The 21633-nt window shown below is 35.7% G+C and overlaps 1 protein-coding gene across 1 annotated transcript; it reads left to right on the top strand.

The window, feature by feature from the left end:
* The first annotated feature begins 1464 nt into the window (after positions 1-1464).
* On the top strand, positions 1465-21371 carry LOC139687624 (uncharacterized). The gene is made up of 14 exons (XM_071584861.1): positions 1465-1557; positions 4789-4874; positions 4956-5076; positions 5163-5291; positions 5384-5445; positions 5658-5831; positions 10029-10130; positions 10223-10349; positions 11872-12073; positions 12184-12328; positions 13555-13719; positions 16043-16107; positions 18191-18342; positions 21138-21371. The coding sequence occupies exons 1-14, from the start codon at positions 1465-1467 to the stop codon at positions 21369-21371; spliced, it is 1857 nt and encodes a 618-aa protein (XP_071440962.1).
* The last annotated feature ends 262 nt before the right edge of the window (positions 21372-21633 follow it).

Here is a 21633-nt window from a genome sequence, read left to right as displayed (position 1 = left end):
TGCGTGTGAAGTCAAACCTATTGTTCCATAGCCCTCACTTCGGGATGCCGGTCTATTTGATTGGGTTGGTAACTAACACTGATTTAGTTAAATCTTCCGGCCAAATTACTACCTCATCAATGCTACGAACTAGTCCATAAAAACTCTTCCTCCCATGATTTTCTAAACCTTTAATTAGTTCCGTTGGAATGTTGTATATCCCCACTGTCTTATTTGATAAAAGTAGCCATAATGCGCTCACTATCTCGCCATCAAGTATGCCTAGACCTAAGCTATCCGATCACCCGAGCGTTTACACGAAAACTTAAACAATCACATACACCCTCTTATATTCATCGAGATACTCAGGACATCACTCATTTATGCACCGTTGCGATCATTTACTCACTTATATATTCAATTATTCATTCTGGTATGTGTGTATTCATTCTGCAATACGTGTATATTTATTTGGGTGCTCAAAGATGAAATAATAAGTGCATTTGGCACATACCAAGATCCGAGGCATAAAAAGTTACTACAATATGGCAGCCACGAATATAAAAAATATCTTTTTAAAGTTATGCCTAAATTCTTAATCTTTCGGGCTCAGTCTGGTGGGTTTACTACTCCCATATTGAATGAGGTGAAATGCCGTTCTTCGTTCGAAAAATGAAGATTTTTAACATTCAATTTTTAATGGGAAAAACTCTCCGTATAGATAAGCCGCTCTCGTTCCTTCCTTTATCGATGAAGCACCCGCCAATGTTGGACCTATTCGATAGGAACACAAAACTCCCTCTCGGCTTCGCTTCCGATGCAGACAAGGCATTTCGGAGCAACCAGCGAACGCCCACTCGCTAACTCGCCTTGAGATGCGTCGGGCAACTAGTGCTGCCCCGTGCCAGGATGGGGGAATTATCTGGCCTGTCGAGTGGTGGTGACGAATGCCAGACGCTGGTCGAAATTCGAATCGCGTGAGTGAGTAGTGTGCGCTAGCCTTCCAAACTTGGAGCTGAAAAATAATAATATCTGTTGCTTTTGCCATATACGTTATAAGCATTTCATTACCTGATGTGAGTTTACGGATAGGTACGTGAGAAGTAGTTGTATAAAGGTAAAGTGAAAAGTTTCCCAGAGTCGAGTTCATTTCCGTATGCCTTACTTTTAAAAGTAAGCCGAACTGTTGTTTTTTTGCAATGTTATATCACTTAGCGATAATACCTTGTATGCTTTAGAAACTTTAATGGATTTGTATTGATTCCGGAAGAGAGCTAATACCAATTCTTATCATTCCTAATGTAATTGATCTTATTGTTGCACTGAACAGATTTGACCCTGTAAGCGACATCAAAATTTTGACCATAAAAGTCTGGATGTGCGTAGTTTTTGTGCATTTGAGTGAAAATTACGGCAAGCCTTTCTGTCCTGCTGACATTTTAAACCTTGAATAATTAACCTCGAGTACGAACTGCTGGACTATAAATGTTGGAAGAGTTGTCAGATTGTAAATTGAAATACCAGGATGATGATGAACCACAGGTTGATAGTCATCAAACGGATATATGTAATGAGAAGGTAACTTATTAATAAAATGCACAACTGCTGAATTTGTGTGCACACTATGGTGTGCCTTACGTTATTATCTATTTCTCTTGTTTTCCATCTTATGGGTCATGAATTTCAGCAAGCATCTTAATATTAATATACGGGAGAGCATTATTCTCTTGTACCAAATTCATTTTTCCTTGATCCTTGTAATGCTCAGCAAAATAGTGTTATTCCCTCTTATGTGATAAGGGGTTATGAAATTATTTTAATTTTTGTATAATGCTATGGAATCTAATTTATTGTGGAAGACAAGTTTCCTTTGAATAATTCTGGTGTTGTTCTCATTTGCATGAAATAAATTGTGATGCATTGCGAGGCAAGCATATGTTTGATTAGGTGACTACCTTCTGCCAGTGTGAGGTGATGATTAGAGAATAATGTGCAGTGGGCTCTCATTTAATTGGTAAAATGCACCAACAGGGGACAGTTGTCATTCCATCCATTCCACACTAGGCATCTACCTCTTGTATGACTGCTCTGAAGATGATTCCTTAGGCTATTATAGCTTATTATTTCATAAACAGTTTTGAGTGAAACAAGATTTGATGTCTTGAAAATGATTTTTCTTTGAGATTTGGTTCTTTTAAGCACCCAACTACTTAATAAATGAAAAAGAAAAACTTTGTTCCAATCCACCACTTTATTTCAGGTACGACTAGTTTCTACGCTATGGCGTCATCCTCAGGTACCTTGCATAGCCGTAGCGTCGAAACTAGTCGTACCTGAAATAAAGTGGTGGATTGGAACAAAGTTTTTCTTTTTCATTTATTAAAATGAACTTCCACAAAGTTGAGGCTGAAACTATTGAGATACCTGACTACTTCTTTGGCAGTGAAGTTTGTGGTTGCACAGTATTCATGCATACTTAGTCAGTTTCATTGGTAATGGTTTATATTAATTGTGCATTATTCGTAAATGAATGGAAAGGATAGCTTGTGATTACTAAGGGGGAAATCGTGTTGTGTTTAGAAAGGGGTCAAGTGCCACCAAGTGGTATATTTATAAATGGTAGAAAGCATTGTAGAATTCAAACAGGATGTATATGTTAGCTTTGAGTATTTTGAGACCCTGTATGTATTTTGTACATTCATCAAAATGTAATGAGCTCAGTAAATGACTGAATTGCAAAAGATAAGACGAGAAGAAAGAAAGAAAAGTAGACCTGAGGAATTGGAGACTTCAATGAAACTTGTGTAGACTGCTCAATTTTAGATAATAGATAGCTGTAAAGATATTTGGCTAACGATTAGCATTTATAAGTTTAATGGTTTTGTTTTAAATCTATATATAACTTGGCGCTTGATTTTCAGCATAAAATGTCAAATAAGTGCAGTTAAACGTGGTAAATTTCTCGGCTTTTATCTTGAATCAAAACTGAGGTAGTCTCTCATGTCTTTGAGACATGTCAGAAACTTTCAAATACTCATTTTAAGAAAGCTGAGTATTTTAATATCTTTTGAGCATCTGAGAACCATATACCTTGCTCTCTTCAATAGCCACACTGAAAATATATTTTTGTTTTACGAAATGGATAAAGATATTAAGTCACTTGTCATTTACTGGCCATTGAAGGGATCTGTTTATTAGATGTAAAATTGATTATATAAACTGGTTGCAAAATAGTCTTTTATGTGAAAGATAATATTCATTTATTCCATTCTAAGAGTGAAACTCTTGACTACACACCTGGAAACAAATTGACAGATCTGAAAACTGGTGTATATTAGCATAATGGCATAAGAGGCATCAATTTAGTTAATTTTAGTTAAACTGGCTCATCTAGTTAATTTACTCGGATAGTGAATACTTTTCTGGTACTACTACTGATCTTATATTTTAATATATAGCGTACATAATAATGAACAAATAGTAGCACTTTTCAACTAGATATTTATTTAAACCATGACCAGTTTTGATATACTAAATCATCTTCAGGTCACCTAAAAATGTAATGTATTACAACCAGTCGTGGAAGTGTTTGTTTATTATAATTTTCAAATTCCACCACGTCATGCCTGAAACTATGTAATTTGTTTAATATGCCTTTGTTTGTTTTGTCCTATGCCTTGATGAGGTCCATTGTATGAATACTCATGGACCTATAAAATATTATTGTTTTTAGGGTGGGAAGTGATAGGCTGACGGGTAGGGACATAAGATTGCCCATCATTATCAGTGCTTTTTAATGTGTGCGTGAAGGCAATGGTAGAGGAAGCATAGAAAGAGCTGGAGATCAGAAGGAAGGTAGGTGGGGTACCAACCTAATAGTTAAGAGTTGTAGTTGGTCCAGCTATAATTTGCTGATTAGCCTTGGGGAAGGATTGCAATGATTTCTGAATGCATTACTGAGTTAGTGTGGGGTTAGAAACAATTACAAAAATGGTAGTGAGATTCTCAAGATTTAGGAAGCTTAAGACTAGCATCAAGTGGGGAAGCCATAAGCTAGCGTTAGAGCGGTAACATCCACACCTGCTAGCCCAAAGGTTGCGGGTTTGATTCCAAATTGGGTGGGTTTTCCTCCCCCTAGGGCTTGGGTGTTTGTAATTGTCCATTGTTGTAATAGTCCGATGTAAATGCCAAAATGTGCTTTCTTCTAACTAATGCTAAATAATCCCGTCTAGGAAATCACTTAGCCTGAAATGGACAAAGTATTAAGTAGCAGGAACAATTTCACTTTGTAAGACCTTAAATAAAGCTATATAAAGGGTTGATGAAAATGTTGACATGGAGCATAGTTTTTTTTGCTTGGAGAAACTGTTGTTGAGAAAAGAGCATAAGCATGGATTTGGAGTGTTTTGAGAGGTTGATGTGTGAAATAACAGGAAAATAAGATGAACATAAAGCATTTCAGGGGAATACAGGTGCTTGGTGGGAGAAATTTGGAGGCTGCAGTCGGAGTGGATGCACTGCATATTGAGTGAAAATGGACTGTTGAAGATTAATACAGGGAGGGGGATGTTAGATAAGTAAGGCAGAGGAAGAGGTTGGGCATATTAGATGGAATGAAGGGAGATGGAAAGTATGTGAAGATGAAGAATTTTGTAGTGTGTTGTACGTACTTAATGTTGTGCTTGGTGGGTCTTGCAATTGTCGAGTCATCGAGGTAATATGGTGAATTTCTGATTTCTCAGTGGCTTCTGACCTCCAGGTACCCTCTTTTTTCAGTGACTGATAAATGTCATTATTTCTTGATTTCAGAGTTTATTACTTGCTTCTATTTTTATCAAAGATGCATGCAGTGGTCGGTTTGGAATCATGTACAAAACAGATGAGAAGAGTTTGAAGTAAGTTTTTAAGAAGGCAAGAACCCATTTACAAGTTATTCTAGTGGAATGTCTAATGCATGTAACTTAAATCTCCAACAGGTCATATATTGCCTTCAATTGTTTCTGGGTTAAATTTGTTTTGCAATTCGTCATTTTCTTTCATCTCTCCCTGGCAATATTTGAGCCCCCAGCTGTGGAAGGATTAGCACTGCCAAACTGGGTAGATATAAAGAAAAATCTATTACTAAACCTATTTTAGTCATCAAGGATTTTCCAGTTCCTACAGTTATGTTTTCCTTATTTCAGGCCACAATTTGCTTTGAATCCATCTGCCTTGTATTATATTTGGCCCACATATTATTTGCGGCGTCATTTAGTGAAACCAAGCTATTTTGGGTAGATATAAAGAATATAACTTTGATGGCTGTAATATCTGTAAGTATGAAGTGACAAATGATATTTTTGAATGCATGCAAGAAAATTGATAACTATCATGGAACTCTTCTAATTGACCAATCTTTTTTCAGTTGATCTCTGTTGATATCATTCTTTTCCTTGGATTTTACTGCAATGGAACCACGGTCATTAGGTAGAAAATTTTAATCATTCAAGCATCTTTGGATACACTTATTATTCAAATATTGTGTATACATTTATTTCATTGAACTTGATAATTTGAAGTCTCATATTATCAAACTTTAAAATGAGTGAATCATTGATTCCCGGTTTGAGGGACAGTTATGTTATGTTGAGATAAATATTGTGACTTTCTGCAAATGTTCTTTCTCTCATGCCATGTAGGTGGTCAAGACCCTTGAGGCCTTTGCTTTTAGTTAACTTCCTTGAATTCCGTCAAGTTCGGAGAGCTTTGAGGAACATTTGGAGAACAATGCCAGATATTTTGAATGTGTTGGTTCTGCTTTTCTTGGCTATAGGCCTGTTTTCTCTTATGGCTCTCAAGTTATTTGGAAGGAGGTAAGCATGATTTATTCATTTGATTGATTTTTGCTGTTGAACGCATGTAAGAATTACTAGTTGACTCGCCTTGGGGCTCTGGTTTCATTGCCAACAGTTGCATGAATTATTGTGGAACTGTTTCACCATGAATAAAAAAATTGTTTCAGTTGAATCTCTTAATATTTTCAGTCTGAGCGAAAGATGGAATTGAAAATTGGTCCGAAAGATTAAATATTTCAGTTCATGGTCTTAAGGATATTGTTTTGAAATCTTTAAAATTTGGCATTTTTGTGGAATTATAATTCTTTGAAAACAAGATATGCACCTTGAAAATATGAATATTTTTAAACATTTTCGGGAGCCAGAATTACTTATAGATTACTGGCCTGCAATTTGATAATTTCAGTGAAATTCATAAATAGTTTAAGATCAGCATAATGTCAAAATAGTTTGAAGGAAGTATTTTTATTGTATGTTTATATGAAAGGGCTGATTTTTATAAAAATAATACAACACTAGTTCTTTTCAGTGATAGCTTAGTTGGTGGAATTCACATAAGTGAATTTATTGGCTAAGTGATTTTGTTATTGAATTTTAATAATCTGCATTAAGCACTGTTTGTGTAATTCTTAATTATAAGGCATGGGGTGCATGTTTATCTCAATGATTTGAGGCATGAAGTTTTCTTTACTTTCAATTTCAATAATTCATGAGAGGAAATTTACAATTTGAATTAGGATTCTATTTCTAATTCCACATATTTGTCTGCTATGTTAGAGCTCAGTTGGCAAAATTATTTTTGTCTGTGTAGTACTGCACTGTAGCATTAGTTAACCACCATGGGTGGTTAGCTAGTGTCTACACAATATTTTCATACTATTGAAGCTTGTGAAATGAAACTTGTGCATTGAGTAGTAGTAGTAGTAGTTTTATTTGTCCAGAGACAAAATAAACTTGCATTGAGTCATTAAGAGGGAAACACAGAAAAAACACATCACAGATAATAACACTATTAAAGTATAGATGAAATTCATTTAACAAAAGAATCAAAATACAATTGGCAGATTTGAGGACAAGAACAAAGTTATGTTATCATATAACATTAGCAAATATATAACAAAGTTATATATTTGCTAATATTATAAACAAGGTTTTTGTTGAATATCTTTTACATAGTTTGAATTTTTTCCTAAAACCAAATTGATGTTTAGATAATATAGCATATTTTTCAAAGAATGAAGTTATGAGGGTGGTACAATAAGTCCTTAGAAAATCCAAGAGATGGCGCTTGTAGTATCGAAAAGAAATTTTTTCCCTTAGATAACACTCCTAGCTAGTCAGCTGTTAAAGTTTCCACTGTATCCATCTTATAGTTTCAATTTTGTCATCGATTTAAATAAACAACTTTAATTTGTCTATGAAAATAGATAATAATGTTTTGAGCTGTGATTAAACAATTCTATTGGAAAGGGTTGACGCCGAAAGAAATCAAAGCTGAGTTGGACAAAGTTCCTGGCACATCTGCTCCTGTGTTTGCAACTGTTTACAATTGGGTGAATGAGTTTAAACGTGGTCGTACATCTACAAAAGATGAATGCAGATCAGAAGGCCCTGTAGAAATATCTACCCCTGAAATGATTGACAAAATCCATGATATAATTTTAAGTAATCGACGACTCAGTGCGTGAAATAGTAGAAGCCATTGGCCTATCACAAGGTACAGTAGCTTCAATTTTGCATGAAAAATTGGGCATGAAAAACATCTCGGCAAGATGGGTGTCACCTTTACTCACAGCGGAGAATAAACGCAATTGTGTGGTTGACTCAGAGATTGTTTTGGTGCTTTTCCGTTGCAATCCTGATGAGTTTCTGCATCGATATATAACTGTTGATGAAACATGGATACACCACTACACTCCAGAGACAAAGCATTAGTCAAAACAGTGGATTTTTGAAGGCGAACAGGCTCTGAAGAAGACGAAGACAAGTCAAGTCGGCCGGTAAGGTTATGGCCATGGTCTTTCGGGATGCTGGCGGAATCATCTTCATTGCTTACTTGAAAAAGGGAAAAACGATAACAGGAAGGTATTATGCATCATTATTGGAATGGCTGAGCAAAGAAATCAAGGAAAAGCATTCTCATCTGAAAAAGAAAAAGATTCTCTTTCATCAAGATAATGCACGGGTGCACACCTGCGCAACTGCGATGGCCAAAATTATGGAATTAAAATTCCAAGTATTACAACACCCATTGTATTCACCAGATTTGGCCCCCAGTGACTATTTCTTATTTCCATACTTGAAGAAATGGCTTGGCGGACGAAGGTTTACGCCTTGAGGTTGAGGAGCGTTGAGGAGCTTCCAAAATCCTACTTTTTAGACGGCTTAAAAAAATTGGAAAACACTTGGACAAATTTATAGAGTTGAAAGGAGATTATATTGTAAAGTAAAAAAAATTTGCCCAAAAAATGGTTTTTTCCACTTTTTTCTAAGGACTTATCATACCACCCTAGTCTAACATGCATTGCCTTTTCTGGAACCTTTGAAAAATAACGTAAGAGGGATATACAAGTAAGTCTGTAGTTCTCCTTATTATTTTTGTCCCTCTATTTTAATAAAGATTTAACCTTAGCTGTTTTGAATAAGTCTAAGAATTTTCCTTCAGTAAAAGACTGGTTGCAAATTTCCAAATGTTAGCTCAAGATTGACTTGGGACATTGTTTTAACATATGATCTGGTATGCCATCAAAACCAGATGAAAAGTTATTCTCCAAGCTCATAATAATATTGAGGATTTCTTTTCTGTTAGCTGGACTTAATAATGGCTGATGGTTGATATTAGAACTTTAAAGAATTCATGTATGTGAGATGATTAATGTTATTTTCCATTTGGCAAATAGGATTGAAATAATAATTGAAAATATTGGAAATTATGTTTGGGTCTGATACTTAAGCTTCATTCTGAAAACTTTCCAAAGAGTTGTCAGGCATTCAAATTTTATTTTTAATTCATTTTTAACCACATTCCATATAAAATACCATAAATATAGTAATCAACCCCAAGGTTGGTTTGGTAGGTGATGTTAGAGTTCACCCAGTACTAAGCTCAATGGCATGTGAAATTCACAAATCAGGGTAGAGGAGCCAGTTCCTTTCCCTGTGCCATCTTATGTTTCCCGAGGAAGATCTGGTACCCAAAAAATCACAGCCTGAATGGATCTGAGGGTGCCCAGAGGCGCTTGCCTGGGAATCAAACCTGGGCCTTCCGGTCAGTAGTCCAACACTCTACCCCTGGACTACCACCATCCACTCATTCCACATAGCTTTGTTTTTATTTACAGATGTGTGTCATCACACCATGATGGATTATTTTGGATTTTGCTATATCTCACAGAATTTTGCAATATTGCTTGTCTTTTCATTTTACACTGGGGTCATTTCAAGCAATACATAATGTGTATAACATTTTATGTTTACATAATATATTTTGCCCTTTTTTTATCCAAGAACATTTTATTGGAGACGAGTAAGGAGCATGTACTTTGTGCAATGGGAAAAATGCATTAAAATTAAATGTAAAAATGCCGATAAATTTTTGAGTTTTTACATTGAGATCTGGTATAATTATCACTTCCACCCAATTTACAGATAACATAAGTATTTTAAATTAAGAAAATGAAAGAAGAGTATAAAATCGTTTCCAGGTGTATTTTTATGAGATTGTAGAGACTTATTTCGTAATATAAATGGTGTTATGGTTTGCAAGACGAGTGTTAACTTTTTAATTGGAGTATTTGACCAGCAGAATATACTCACCGTTTTTTACCTCATAATGTAATACAATTCCAGTTTCATGTCCCTGTTTTTGCAGTAATGTGATTTGAAAAATAGTTTGCTAAGCTTGGTATAATGGGTGGTGATGAGTGGAGGAATAATTTAGACTTCTGAAAATTGAGCTCGATATTTTATTTTAAATTAAGCAGTAAATTTTCATGAATAGCAATCAGTGAAATTCATTTCATCAAATTCATTTCATCTGATATGTAATGGTATGAACTGAAAAGAAAGTTAAGAATCAATTGAGTCATAACTTTTAATGTGTTTTGTTTAATATGGTCATTGTTTTCATGCTAAAGAGCTTTTCCTTGATAACAGTAAGGCTGAGAATGTGAATATTCTGAATCTTTACTGAAGGATTTGGTTTGTTTACTCTAGGAACCTTTTATATCGGAATGGAAATTTGTATTTTCAAAATTTGGTGGGCAGCTTCTTCGATCTCTATGTTTTAGTCACTGCAGCCAATAATCCTGATGTGATGTAAGTAAGCAGTTGTTTCAACTGTTGAGCTTGATGTAATTTGATTTTTTTTACTTCTCTTGGTACATCTTTTATTTTACAATCAATTTTAGGATCCCAGCATTCAACTCGGAAAAAATATCTGCTGTATTTTTTATAATATTTATCACAATTTGTGTTTTCATAATCATGAACATATTTTTGGCTGTTGTTTATAACAACTACAGGAAGCACCTGAAGGTATTTATCAAGTTTTAAATTACCAACTTTGAGTATGTAGTGGTATTTTAATCAATTTTTTTCTTTATTCTGAATTCTGTAGGTAGTTGTCTCCAAAGCCCAAAATACTCTGCGAAATGTTGGGCAGATATTAGAAATTACGAAAAAAGGGCATTAAATTCTTATTATTATCATCATAAACAACCTGGTTTGATTTGTTAGGTGGAAGGTAGACTTGTATTACCCTCAGCAGCAAATTGAGCGCTTAGAGGGAAGGGGTCAGTTCCACCATTTTTTTCCATTATTTCTAGTTTTGTCTTTGTAAAAAATGGAAATGATTGGTAAAAACTGGAATTTTGGAGAGTTAATGTATTGTAAAGAGAAAATTGATCATGGAGAGTAGGAGGAAAAATGACTTACTTTAATTCAATGCGAATGGTTCATCCAGTATTTTTTCTAAACTGTTGGGTCTCCGTCTGTTGAGCATTCTTCAAGAAGGTGAAGAATGTGCATTACATCTTTGTGTGTACATTGTACAAGTATTCGTGAGATTAATCAGGGGAAATAAGTCATGCTACCAAACTGCTGCATTAAGAACCGCTGCTGCAGTAGTTTTTGGCAATTTCTACTTGGATTGAGGACACATTGGAGGAAAGTATATATTCTACAATAGGAATGATTTTTTCCAGTAACTTCAATAGCCTACTGAAATTCTCCTGTAATATCACTTGATAACGAATTAGTACTAAATAAATGCTAGCATTAAAAATGCGAAAAGCTGTCATGGCATGTTTAAGATACTTATAAATGCTTAAGAAAGTCATATACTACAATATACAGGTATGATTCCAGTACTGTGAGATTTTTATATAGGTGAGCAGTGAAAATTTTAAAATTATTATATTAATTCTCTATCCGCTGATCAATGTTTTTGTGGTAGGAAAATGCCAAAATATTTGTGCAAATTCAGCATTGCACATTGGATTAAATATGTGCATCAGGAAAATGAGGCACTGAAACCGGTAGCACAAAACTATGAAAGACAAATATTTCTCACGGAAAATCTGGAATCAGAAACAATCCCATTGCTTCCATAGTAGGTAAATGAATATCTACTTAGGTAATTATTTTGTGAGTAATTGATATTTAATATCCATATTAATCCATGATTTTACAAAATCTTGCCAAAGATAATCCACTTGTCAAAAAAGGATATTAACTAGTTACAAAACCATAAATATATTACTTCAGACCTCTCAGTATTTTATTAATCACAACTGCTAAGTGACTTAATACCATTGTGGTGACACATTTTTAACAAGGCCGGTGACAAAATTGCCATTGCTGCAAGACTGATTTCATTTTGTGGCCTTAGATGTATGTTTTATTGGCTTTATCAATAACATTGTGCATGCCCTTAGCATGCTTGCAATTTATCGGTTATATTTACAAAATTTACTTCATTCAGTCAGTGAAATGGGTTGTTCTGTTTGCTCTTGTTCATGAAAATGTAATCTATATAAATTTCTTTGTTGCTTTGTAGAATGAAATTAAAAATAGTATTTACTTGAAAAGAAATTTACTCCTGAAAGCTTACAATTTGATTAAAACTGAAAGCAGTGGGAGCCAGTGTGTACTAAAGAGCACGTTTGCATTGTTAATGAAGAAAATCAAACCTGACAGAAGTCTAACTTATGTTGATATATTGTGGCAAGTGCTAGATCCAAAAGGCTGTAATAAAATAGGTATGAATGACTCTTACTAACTACATTAAACATAATCTGTATAAATTTTGGTCTCTTGATTTATCTGGTTGGTGTATAAATAATTTATGTGGTGAAAAATTTTGTTTCAGGAAATTCTGAATTTATGCAATTAGCTGATCTGCTTAATGTAGAAATATCAGAAGTAAAAGATAGAGTTACATATCTCCAAATGTTTCTGCCAAAGCTCTATAACTCTAAGGCATCCAAATATCTCCAGAGTTTTGTTAAAGCTAAGTAAGTCATGGATGAAGCATATTTTATACATATACTGAAGTCCTGTTGTATTTCTTATTAATGTGTTGCCTGGAAATAATTCATTGTATGCATTTGTGAATAAATATGTGGATATGAGAAAGCTCAAGAATGTGGTGATATAAAATACTCACACACTAGTATGATGTAAAGAATCTAGAGACTAACACTTTTTTTGTGATTGTTGGTGGTCCTAGCCATCAGCCAGGACATCAGTCTGAGAGTATGGCTGATGGGGGATGAGTAGGTTGGGAGAAGGGTATCAGGGTGGGAAGAGGGTAAAGTTAAATACGAGGGTCATCCGGAAAGTAGTACCCGTTCGTGCCGCATGAAGTGCTGACGACGCGAGTAGCCGCTGGACGAGGTCAGATAGCTTCAGTGGCTTGTCTGCCTTCTCTGAGCCAAGTTGCGTGACGCTAGCATTGCCTGTGTTGTTTCTGTGATTGTTTACAATGTTTAAAAAAATTGAGAACGCCGCCAGTTGTGAAGTGAGGGCAGTGATTAAATTCCTCAATGCAAGAAACGTTCGCCCATGTGATATTCATCGCCAATTAAAGGAGGTGTATGGAGACAATGTAATGGACGAGTCGTCTGTTCGGCGGTGGTGTCGCAACTTCAACATGGGGAGGGGGAACACACACGACGATGAGCGTTCGGAGAGACCGTCTGTCATTACAGACCAACTGGTGAGCTCAGTTGACGAATTCGTGAGGAACGATCGGCGCGTCACAATTGATGACATCTGTGAGCATTTTCCCAATGTTTCTCGAACAATTGTTCATGAAATTGTTAAACACCATCTGCATTATGCAAAAATTTGTGCAAGATGGGTCCCTCGCGTATCTCAATGAGCTGGCGGCGAAGGACTATGCAGCAGGAATACAGAAACTTGTCACACGTTATGACAAATGCCTTAATTTGCTTGGAGATTATGTTGAGAAGTAGTTTAAAGTATCCTCTTTCAAATAAAATTTTTTATGTTTGTTAATATTTACTTTTGTGTCTTTATTTCACGAACGGGTACTACTTTCCGGATGACCCTCGTAGATAGTAGTCTTCCTTTTGGGGTGAAATTGAGACTGAGCAGTCTCTTTAGCACCTAACCCATAAAGAGGCAGGAGAAGAAATAAAATATAATGTCTTTCCATGTTTTGGGGCTATAGAGAGAATCAAATGATATTCTAATTTTTATCTTTTACTTATTGCAGGTATTTCAGGTATTTATTTGATGCAGTGATAGTTATAAATGCTATATGCATAGCATTAGACATTACCATGGCTGAGTGGTTTTTCCTTAGTGTCTTTACTCTTGAAATAATCCTCAAGTTATATACTTTTGGCTCAAGAGAATTCTTCAAGAAATTTTGGAATGTGTAAGTATCATTCAGTGAATTGAGATATTTAATTGCTTCAGCTTGAAGATGCTCTTCACAGTATCCTCTGTGAAAAATATTGAGAAATGTAATTTTCATTGAGTTCCATTAATCTCAACAGCTCAGCTAAGCATCTATGTAATGCATTTCTCATGGTGTGTGGTTATGACTCAAGCTTTGCAAAAATATTTCACCTGAAACGTGTATATTCCCTCACTTACTGCAGATATTTCTCATTAACTCAATACTTTAATATCACTCGAATTCAACACTTTCACAGAAAGTTCAAATTTAGAGTGCTGATTGTGGGGGTTGGCTATGTCCTCTGCTTGTTAGAGGCAAACCAATGACATTGAAGCATAAAACTATTTAACCAATGGGACCAATATTTTTATATAAAAACCATCCATACTCCCTTCCTTTCCGATGGACGAGGGCTCTGCCTAGGTTTCGTGCTTCATGACCACGTCCACCCTGCCATACTCCCTTCCTTTCTGATGGACGAGGGCTCTGCCTAGGTTACGTGCTTCATGACCGCGTCCACCCTGCCATACTCCCCTCCTTTCCGACGAATGAGGGCTCTGCCTAGGTTACATGCTTCGTGACCGCGTCCACCCTGCCATATTCCCTTCCTTTCCGACGGACGAGGGCTCTGCCAAGGTTACATGTTTCGTGACCGCGTCCACCCTGCCATACTCCCTTCCTTGCCGACGGACGAGGGCCTCGCCCATGTTACAGTGTCTGTGACAGCGTTCGCCGCTCCCGCACTCCTCGTTGGACCTTGCCTTTGGATGAGGGCTCTGCCTGGGTTACGAGTCTCGTGACTGCATCCAACCTGCCTTTACCCTTTCCGAGGTAATGTTCTGCCATTTCAATTTTTCCGCACTCATGCTGGGTTGCCAAGGGTCTAGCCATCCATGATTTGCTTATAATAATAATAATAATAATAATAATCTTTATTTGCCCAGAAGACACTGACACAGTGTAATAGATACATCAGATAAGTGTATAGGACACGTCATATGTTCATATAGATGTTAAACAATGATGAAATTCAGAAAAGCATGACACAATAATAAATTTTTTGCATAAAATATATTCCATATTCAGTATGGTTATTTTTTCTCCATGAATTCCATTACAGAATAAAACTGTTCTTTCCTTAAAAATGATATTAATTTCTTTTTGAACAGGACTGGATCCTTTACGTACTTAAAATCGTAAGGGAGCCTGTTCAGTGCAAGGAGGCCCATTGATTTAGGCCCCAGGGATGTATTTAAAGTCCTGCAATAAGTTTGATGCAGGTCTCTGCAGGCTCTGGTTTGGTGACAATGAACGTTGTCATTTGTCATATAATTGGATATATTACTTTTAGCGAAAATGCATACGACATAAATGTAAATACATGGAACAGTCAGAATATTTAACCTTTTGAAGAAGGAAAGGCAAGGTGCATTGTAGGGAGCATTGCATATTAATCGTATTAAACATTTTTGAGCTTTAAAAATTGAATCAGAATGAGGGGAAGAACCCCAGAACAGAATACTATAGATAATTAAAGAATAAAATTCTCCGTAATAAATTGAAAGTAGGATATCAAGGCTTACAGATTTCCTAATACTTCTAATAAGAAAGCAAATGGAATTTAACCTGCTACGAAGATTGCATATGTGTTCATCCCATGATAAATTTTTATTTATAACAACTCCCAAATATATCAACTCCCTTATACTCCCTATATACTTATGTAATCCCCAACTCCCTTATACTTATGTAAATGGTGTAATATATCTGATGTTGTATAATATACGATTGTTCAGGTAAAACTCGGTGTAATTATTCTGACCTTCCCCAATACCTTTTGTGTTGTGCGAGAAACGCCCCTTGCGACAAAATATTTAAACTCTGTTACTAACTAGTGACTCAAAACAGTGATTTTATCCAAATTTGTAAGGAAGGCAACCATTTTACATGCCTGATGCAAGAAACAAATAAGTGTTTTTCTCTGGCGAATTGGCTTGTGCTTATATGTCACAGTTATACCTGTGTATCCCTGCCCCATAAGACACAGGCTGAATTTATAGCATCTTTTGGAGCAGAAAAGTAGATTTTGGGTTGGAAAATACTTGAAATAAATGAATAAAAGTCATCCAAAATGAATCTTTGTGATAAAACATAAATGTTTGGACTAGCTGGTAATGCAATTTCAAATTTTTATTCAAGGTTGGTATCCACATTTAATAAAATTTCTAATTTCACATATGATTTGGGTTTAATGGCAAGTTTTATTGAAACAATTTTTAATAAAAATGTATTTTTATAGGTTTGATTTTGCTGTAATCGGGACAGCCTTGGTGTGGAGCATCAGTGACTTAGTCAATGAGCAAGGTAAGCATTTTACCTTCTATACAAATCCATTTTTAAAACTAAAATTTTTGCTTTTGTTATGCTAAATCCATGATGACGTTAAAGTGATCTCATATTTCATAGCATTCAGAAGATCCATTAAAAGAGAAACTTTTGCTTGCAATCAAGGCATGAAGCTGTAATGTATCATAATATTTTGGCAAATTGAGATCTCTTAGCTAATTTTATCGTATAGTCAATAGGGTTTCCATTACTTTTGTGTGTTCCATCTCAACTATATGTTGTTCATATATGTGTATGGTAATTGCATATAACTTTGTTGGCTCAGCTTGTACATTCCTTATTTTAACCTTAAATATTCTTTGTCATATATTTTTGGAGCACTAATTGTTTGTTCCATACCAATAAGATTACTGATTCCCCAAACTTTTGAATTACTTCACTTATGACTTGAGTTAAATGAATATAGCTCCTAAAAGTCTATGCTTTTGTATGAATTCCCCTCGAAATGACGTGCTCTCCAGCAGAGAATAACTCTTTGACAGCAGTCTCAACAAACTTCTTGGCAAAATAGTTAAGGGGGAGACCGGAACTACAGCACAGCCATCAAATCAAATAATTCTGCCATTCTTCCAAAACAGAATTTTATCTTCTCTTCAAATCCTCTGTTCAGCTGTACACAAAAAAGTCAACTTATGGGCCATCACTGCAAATTATATGGCACTGGCTAACAAAATATACCTTCCAGATACATTCGACTTCAAGAAGGAATGCATAATCTCTTTGGTTCCCCCTAAAGCCATTGTTGCTGACAAATAGGATTAAAATAATCATTGAAAATATTGGAAATTTTATTTGGGTCTGATACTTAAACTCCATTCTGAAAACTTTCCAAAGAGTTGTCAGGCATTGAATTTTTATTTTTAATTCATTTTTAACCAAATTCCATATAAAAAAACCATAAATACAGGAATCAACCCAAAGTTTGGTTTGGTAGGTTAGGGTAGAGCTCACCTTGCTCTAATCCCAATGGTATGTGAAATTTTGCCTTAAGTGAGTAATTGTAGTTTCCTAGGAAGACCTCATGCCTAAAAAAATCACACAGTTTGGGTGAAGCAGTGGGTGCCCAAAGGCATCCCCAGGATGAAAACTTCGGGTATCCCACCGGTATAAGTAGGCAAATGCTCTGCCCCCTGGACTACCACAATGCCCCCTAATACTGGCTCAGATGTGTGTATGGCTTCCCTTGACCAGAGATGTTTGAATTCCATAACAACCTTAGTACGTGGTAAGGGCTCATTTCATTCTTGCCCCTCGTGTGGAGCGTGAATCTGAGCCCTGGAAGTTGGTGCATGAAAATGGATCATGAGAAGTGAGCTATTCTGCCATAATACCATGAACCTATTCTTGGATGGGTGAAACTTACTCTCCTTGCCTCTTTTTACAATTCAGCTGTGTTGCTGCATTCTGGCCCTCCCCCAACTCCGCCTAGGCTTTGGGGATGGAAAGTATGTAATGAGGAATGTAGAGTTTGTCTCTAGTCCACTTGAAGGAACTGTTGTATAATGCATTATTTTGGTTTCCTTATGTTTAATTGGTGGAGAAATTTGTTTTTCAAAATATGTATTTGGGAATGCTTGATTGTTGCCAAAAGAAAATAGGAAAATTTTGAGCAAAGAATCCTCTCTTTTTCCCGGAATGACCAGAGTTTTTTTTAAATTCAGGCTTAGGACTCTATTACTCTATTACTACCTATTAAATTCACATGCATGAGAGCAGGGGTTTGTGAATGTACCAGTAACCAACAGCACCAGTTAACCTACTAATAAGGAGCTAAATGTCTTAAACGAAATGTGTTTATTATATGAATCAGTTACCAATTAACTGTTCTTCCTCACCAACCATTTTTCCTTTATGGTCATTTAATCATTGTGGCAAAGGCCAGTGATAGAATAGTGAATTGTGTGATGGCCACTGTAAATATACTTTTTGGAGGTATGAGAGTTTCCGAGGACTATAAATTTGTCAAGATTAGTGGATGGGAGAGAAGTGCCTAATAACATCCTGGTACCATTTTCCTGATATTGTCCCAATTTCTCCACAGTGATAAATAGCAGAAGCCATTTGGAATTTCTTATGGTTCTAAGAGTATTGAGATTGGTGAAAATAATTGGAGGAATCCCACGATTTCGAGTCATTATCAGAACCATCATGCATTTGGGGCCATCTATAGTCACCTATGGATGTGTTTTAATGGTAAGTGAATTCACATTATTTATTTTGGTCTGATCTGCGAAGGAGGTCATGATCCCTTTGATGAATGTAATATGTGAAACTTAAAAGTGTGTCAATAATTTCAAAGAAAGGATGGGACGTTAAACTGCAGACCCCTTGGTGCCTTTCGTTAAGTTACTCTCCACCCTTCATCCTTGTCTGTCCAATCCATAATGGCGCAAATGGCCTCTGCTGTCAGTCCCTCCCTTAAAACTACTACTTCTATCCCAATTCTATCAAGTATGTTATAAAAAGCCTACTGCCTAAGTTGCAATGCTGTGTGTGCTGTGCATCCTTTCCATTTAGTCCTTTACATCTACTCAATGTATATAATGGAAACAACAGCCTCCAGACTGGAATTTTTTTTAAATTTTCCCTATTTTAATTTACAAATTCATCGCTGTGCTTTTTTTTATCTCACATTTTCCTTGTCTTTTTTCATACATCAGTGTTGCAATACATATTTTGTACCCCTTACTTCACTGTGCTAATTATCTTGGGGATTTAATTTCCAATGGTATTCTGAAAGCAAATGATGAAAATACTTAGTTCAGCTTTTTTCCCAGTTATAAGTACATGAATAAAATGCATACTGGCATAAAATTGTAGATTTAGACAAGGATTCAACAAATGCACTGTAATACTTCTGGGAGACCTTTATTTTGTGGAGTAACCTCATCATTCCCCAGATACTGAAATCCAGTACAAAGTATTTAAAGCCCAGTATTAAGAAATTAAAATCAAATTCTTCCACTTAATTAGCCAAATACCATATGAATCTATGCACAGCTTTAGTCTGAAAAGCTGCTCAAGCATTAATTGCTTCTCTCATCTACTCATCTTCATCATCTGGAACTCAAAGAATAACTGATTGCAGAGGGATACACAAAAGATGAATATAATGGAGAACAAAAGGATGCTTCATAGCTCTTTAAATGAAATAGTACCTTTTGTGGGAGTTTTTTTGATTTTTGAATGGAAAAGTGAACACTAGGTTTTAATGCATAGTATTATTTTCAAAGTGTAATTAGGATTGCAATTTCCAACCTTACTGTAAAGGAAGGAAAAAGAAAGGGAATTGAGGAGGGGGATCCTATGGTTTGTGTGAAGGAAACCAGGAGGGAGCAAATTAGATGAAATACAGTTCCTTCTGTAAAAAAATATTTTAATTATGATGTAAAAAAACTGCTATTCAGTTTTGGAATAACTTCACTGAGTGATGCCTTAAAGGGTAATATCCTAAAAGGGTCATCAAATCACAAAATCCTCGGAAAGCAAAATTGACAGCAGAAGCACAGAAAACAAAGAACGGAACTGAACCAGTCGGGATAGGGGCTTGGAAGGTTAGGGTGATGTTGAGAACAGGGAAATAAGAAAAAATGAAGCTGGGGATGGAGAAAGGTAATATAGTTTGGGGCTGTGTGAGGTGCATTGGAAGGATAGCAGGGATTACTGGAAAGATAGTTATGGAGTAATGCACAGAGGATAGGAAGAGAGAAGTGGGTAAGAAGGCAATAGTATGGAGAAATAGGGTAGGAGGAAGTGTATATAACATAGCACAGGTGAGTGATAGAATATTATAAGTATAGGTAAAAGCTGAACCAACCCACTTGGTCATTACTCAGATCTACCTTCTGACAATTAAACATAGGGAGGATGAAGTAGATTTGGCATATGAACAATTAGAGGAAATAATTATGGGTACCCAGGAAAAAACATTTTATAGTGATGGGGGATTGGAATGCCGTGAGGTGGGTGAAGGGAGAGATGCGAGTGAGATAGGGGATTATGGTTTATGAACATGGGGAGAAATCAATTGAGATCGGCCAGAGAAATGATATAATCATTTAAAAACACTTGGTTTAAAGGCAATAGAAGTATGTATTTGTGAAAAATGCCCAGGGATTTGGAGATATATTAGTTAGATATACATGGGTCCTATCTTGCTGAAATTTTTTTCACTCCCAATTTTTCATGGAAAAATGAAAACAAAATTTTGTTTAAAAAATTTTTCACTAAAAACCTGGAAGAAACTTTCACATTAAGTCCCTATTTCTCGTCAGTTAGGTCTTTCATCTAGAGTGAATTTGGAACTTACAGAAAAATATGCTGCCTCAACTACAGGATAAAATGGAATCGGGGTTTGTAAAACACTAATTCCAAATGGTGCAAGCTTCACTTAATTGCTATGTAACCTGTGAGGAGAGTCCTTTTAGCCTCAAAGGGATTCAATGCTAGATTTAACTTATTTAAAATTCTTTTAAAGACTTCTTTATCAAAATGTGAACATAAAAACCTAAAGGTTTGATGTAAAAAAGTATTGAATTAAGTGTGAATAGAATTTAATGTATTAATATCTGACCTTTAAAATTGTGGTGCTGCAATTATTTTTGTTGGTTTGTTTTATGATTTTGCTGGCCCGAAAACCCTCGATTTGAGCATTTGTGTTGCATTATTATTGGGATAAAACATCGTGCATGTAATGCAATCCAAAAATTTCAGTGTGTAAAAATCATTCACCTTGACTGGGATTTAAATCTGGATCCCTTGATGTCTGGCCAAGTGCTTTAGCCAGTTAAGCTATCGAGGCGTCCTCTTAAACTGTGAAATTTTTACGCTCTGATATTGTTGCATTGAAATGTATACTATATTAATGCACGACTCTGTTAAAAGTTACTGTTGTGGCATCTCAGCAGTTTCCTGAAGTCATGCATGTGCATAACTTATTTCAGAATGCTAATGAAACCCTGATATTTTTACACCCTGTTATTTCTCAGGTGTTCCAGTATATGTTTGCCATTGTTGGGATGGAACTCTTTGGTGGGCTGGTGAAATCAGAGAGTCAGTTCCCTGAAGGAAATGAAACATTCTGTGGAAACTTGAAACTGAAAGAGAGTGATTTCTGGAGATCAGACTATTGCAACTTGAATTTCAATAATATATTGCAGTCGATGGTTGTCATGTTTGAGCTAAGTGTAGTCAATCAATGGCATGATATCCTTTGTTTATGATGCTTACATGTTTTATTTCTTGTAATTGACAGCTTTAGCAGCTGTCCTAATGATACTGAATGTTATATTGTGTAATTATTCAGTTCCATGTCTCCATTTTCCTATTGTAATGAGCAATTCTTTTCGTTCCTCTGACCTAATCATCATCACTCAAGTGAGACTAACTTTGCAAAAAATGATAATCAAGGATTGCTTTACCCTTTAAAATGAAAGATACTCTTTTGGGCCACAATTTTAATCTCACTGATAATGCAATACACTT

The sequence above is a fragment of the Hetaerina americana genome, unplaced genomic scaffold (assembly GCF_022747635.1).
Source record: "Hetaerina americana unplaced genomic scaffold, ioHetAmer1.1.p SCAF_2, whole genome shotgun sequence".
Classification (NCBI taxonomy): domain Eukaryota; kingdom Metazoa; phylum Arthropoda; class Insecta; order Odonata; family Calopterygidae; genus Hetaerina; species Hetaerina americana.
The sequence above is the reverse complement of the archived record's forward strand: the minus strand, read 5'-3'. Positions and strand labels throughout refer to the sequence as shown.

Bases quoted from the DNA above. Each gene is read 5' to 3' on its own strand.
- LOC139687624 (XM_071584861.1), top strand. From the start codon at position 1,465: ATGTTGGAAGAGTTGTCAGATTGTAAATTGAAATACCAGGATGATGAT. The intron at 1,558-4,788 runs GTAACTTATTAA...TCTTGATTTCAG, and splicing joins CGGATATATGTAATGAGAAG to AGTTTATTACTTGCTTCTAT. The intron at 5,446-5,657 runs GTAGAAAATTTT...CATGCCATGTAG, and splicing joins AATGGAACCACGGTCATTAG to GTGGTCAAGACCCTTGAGGC.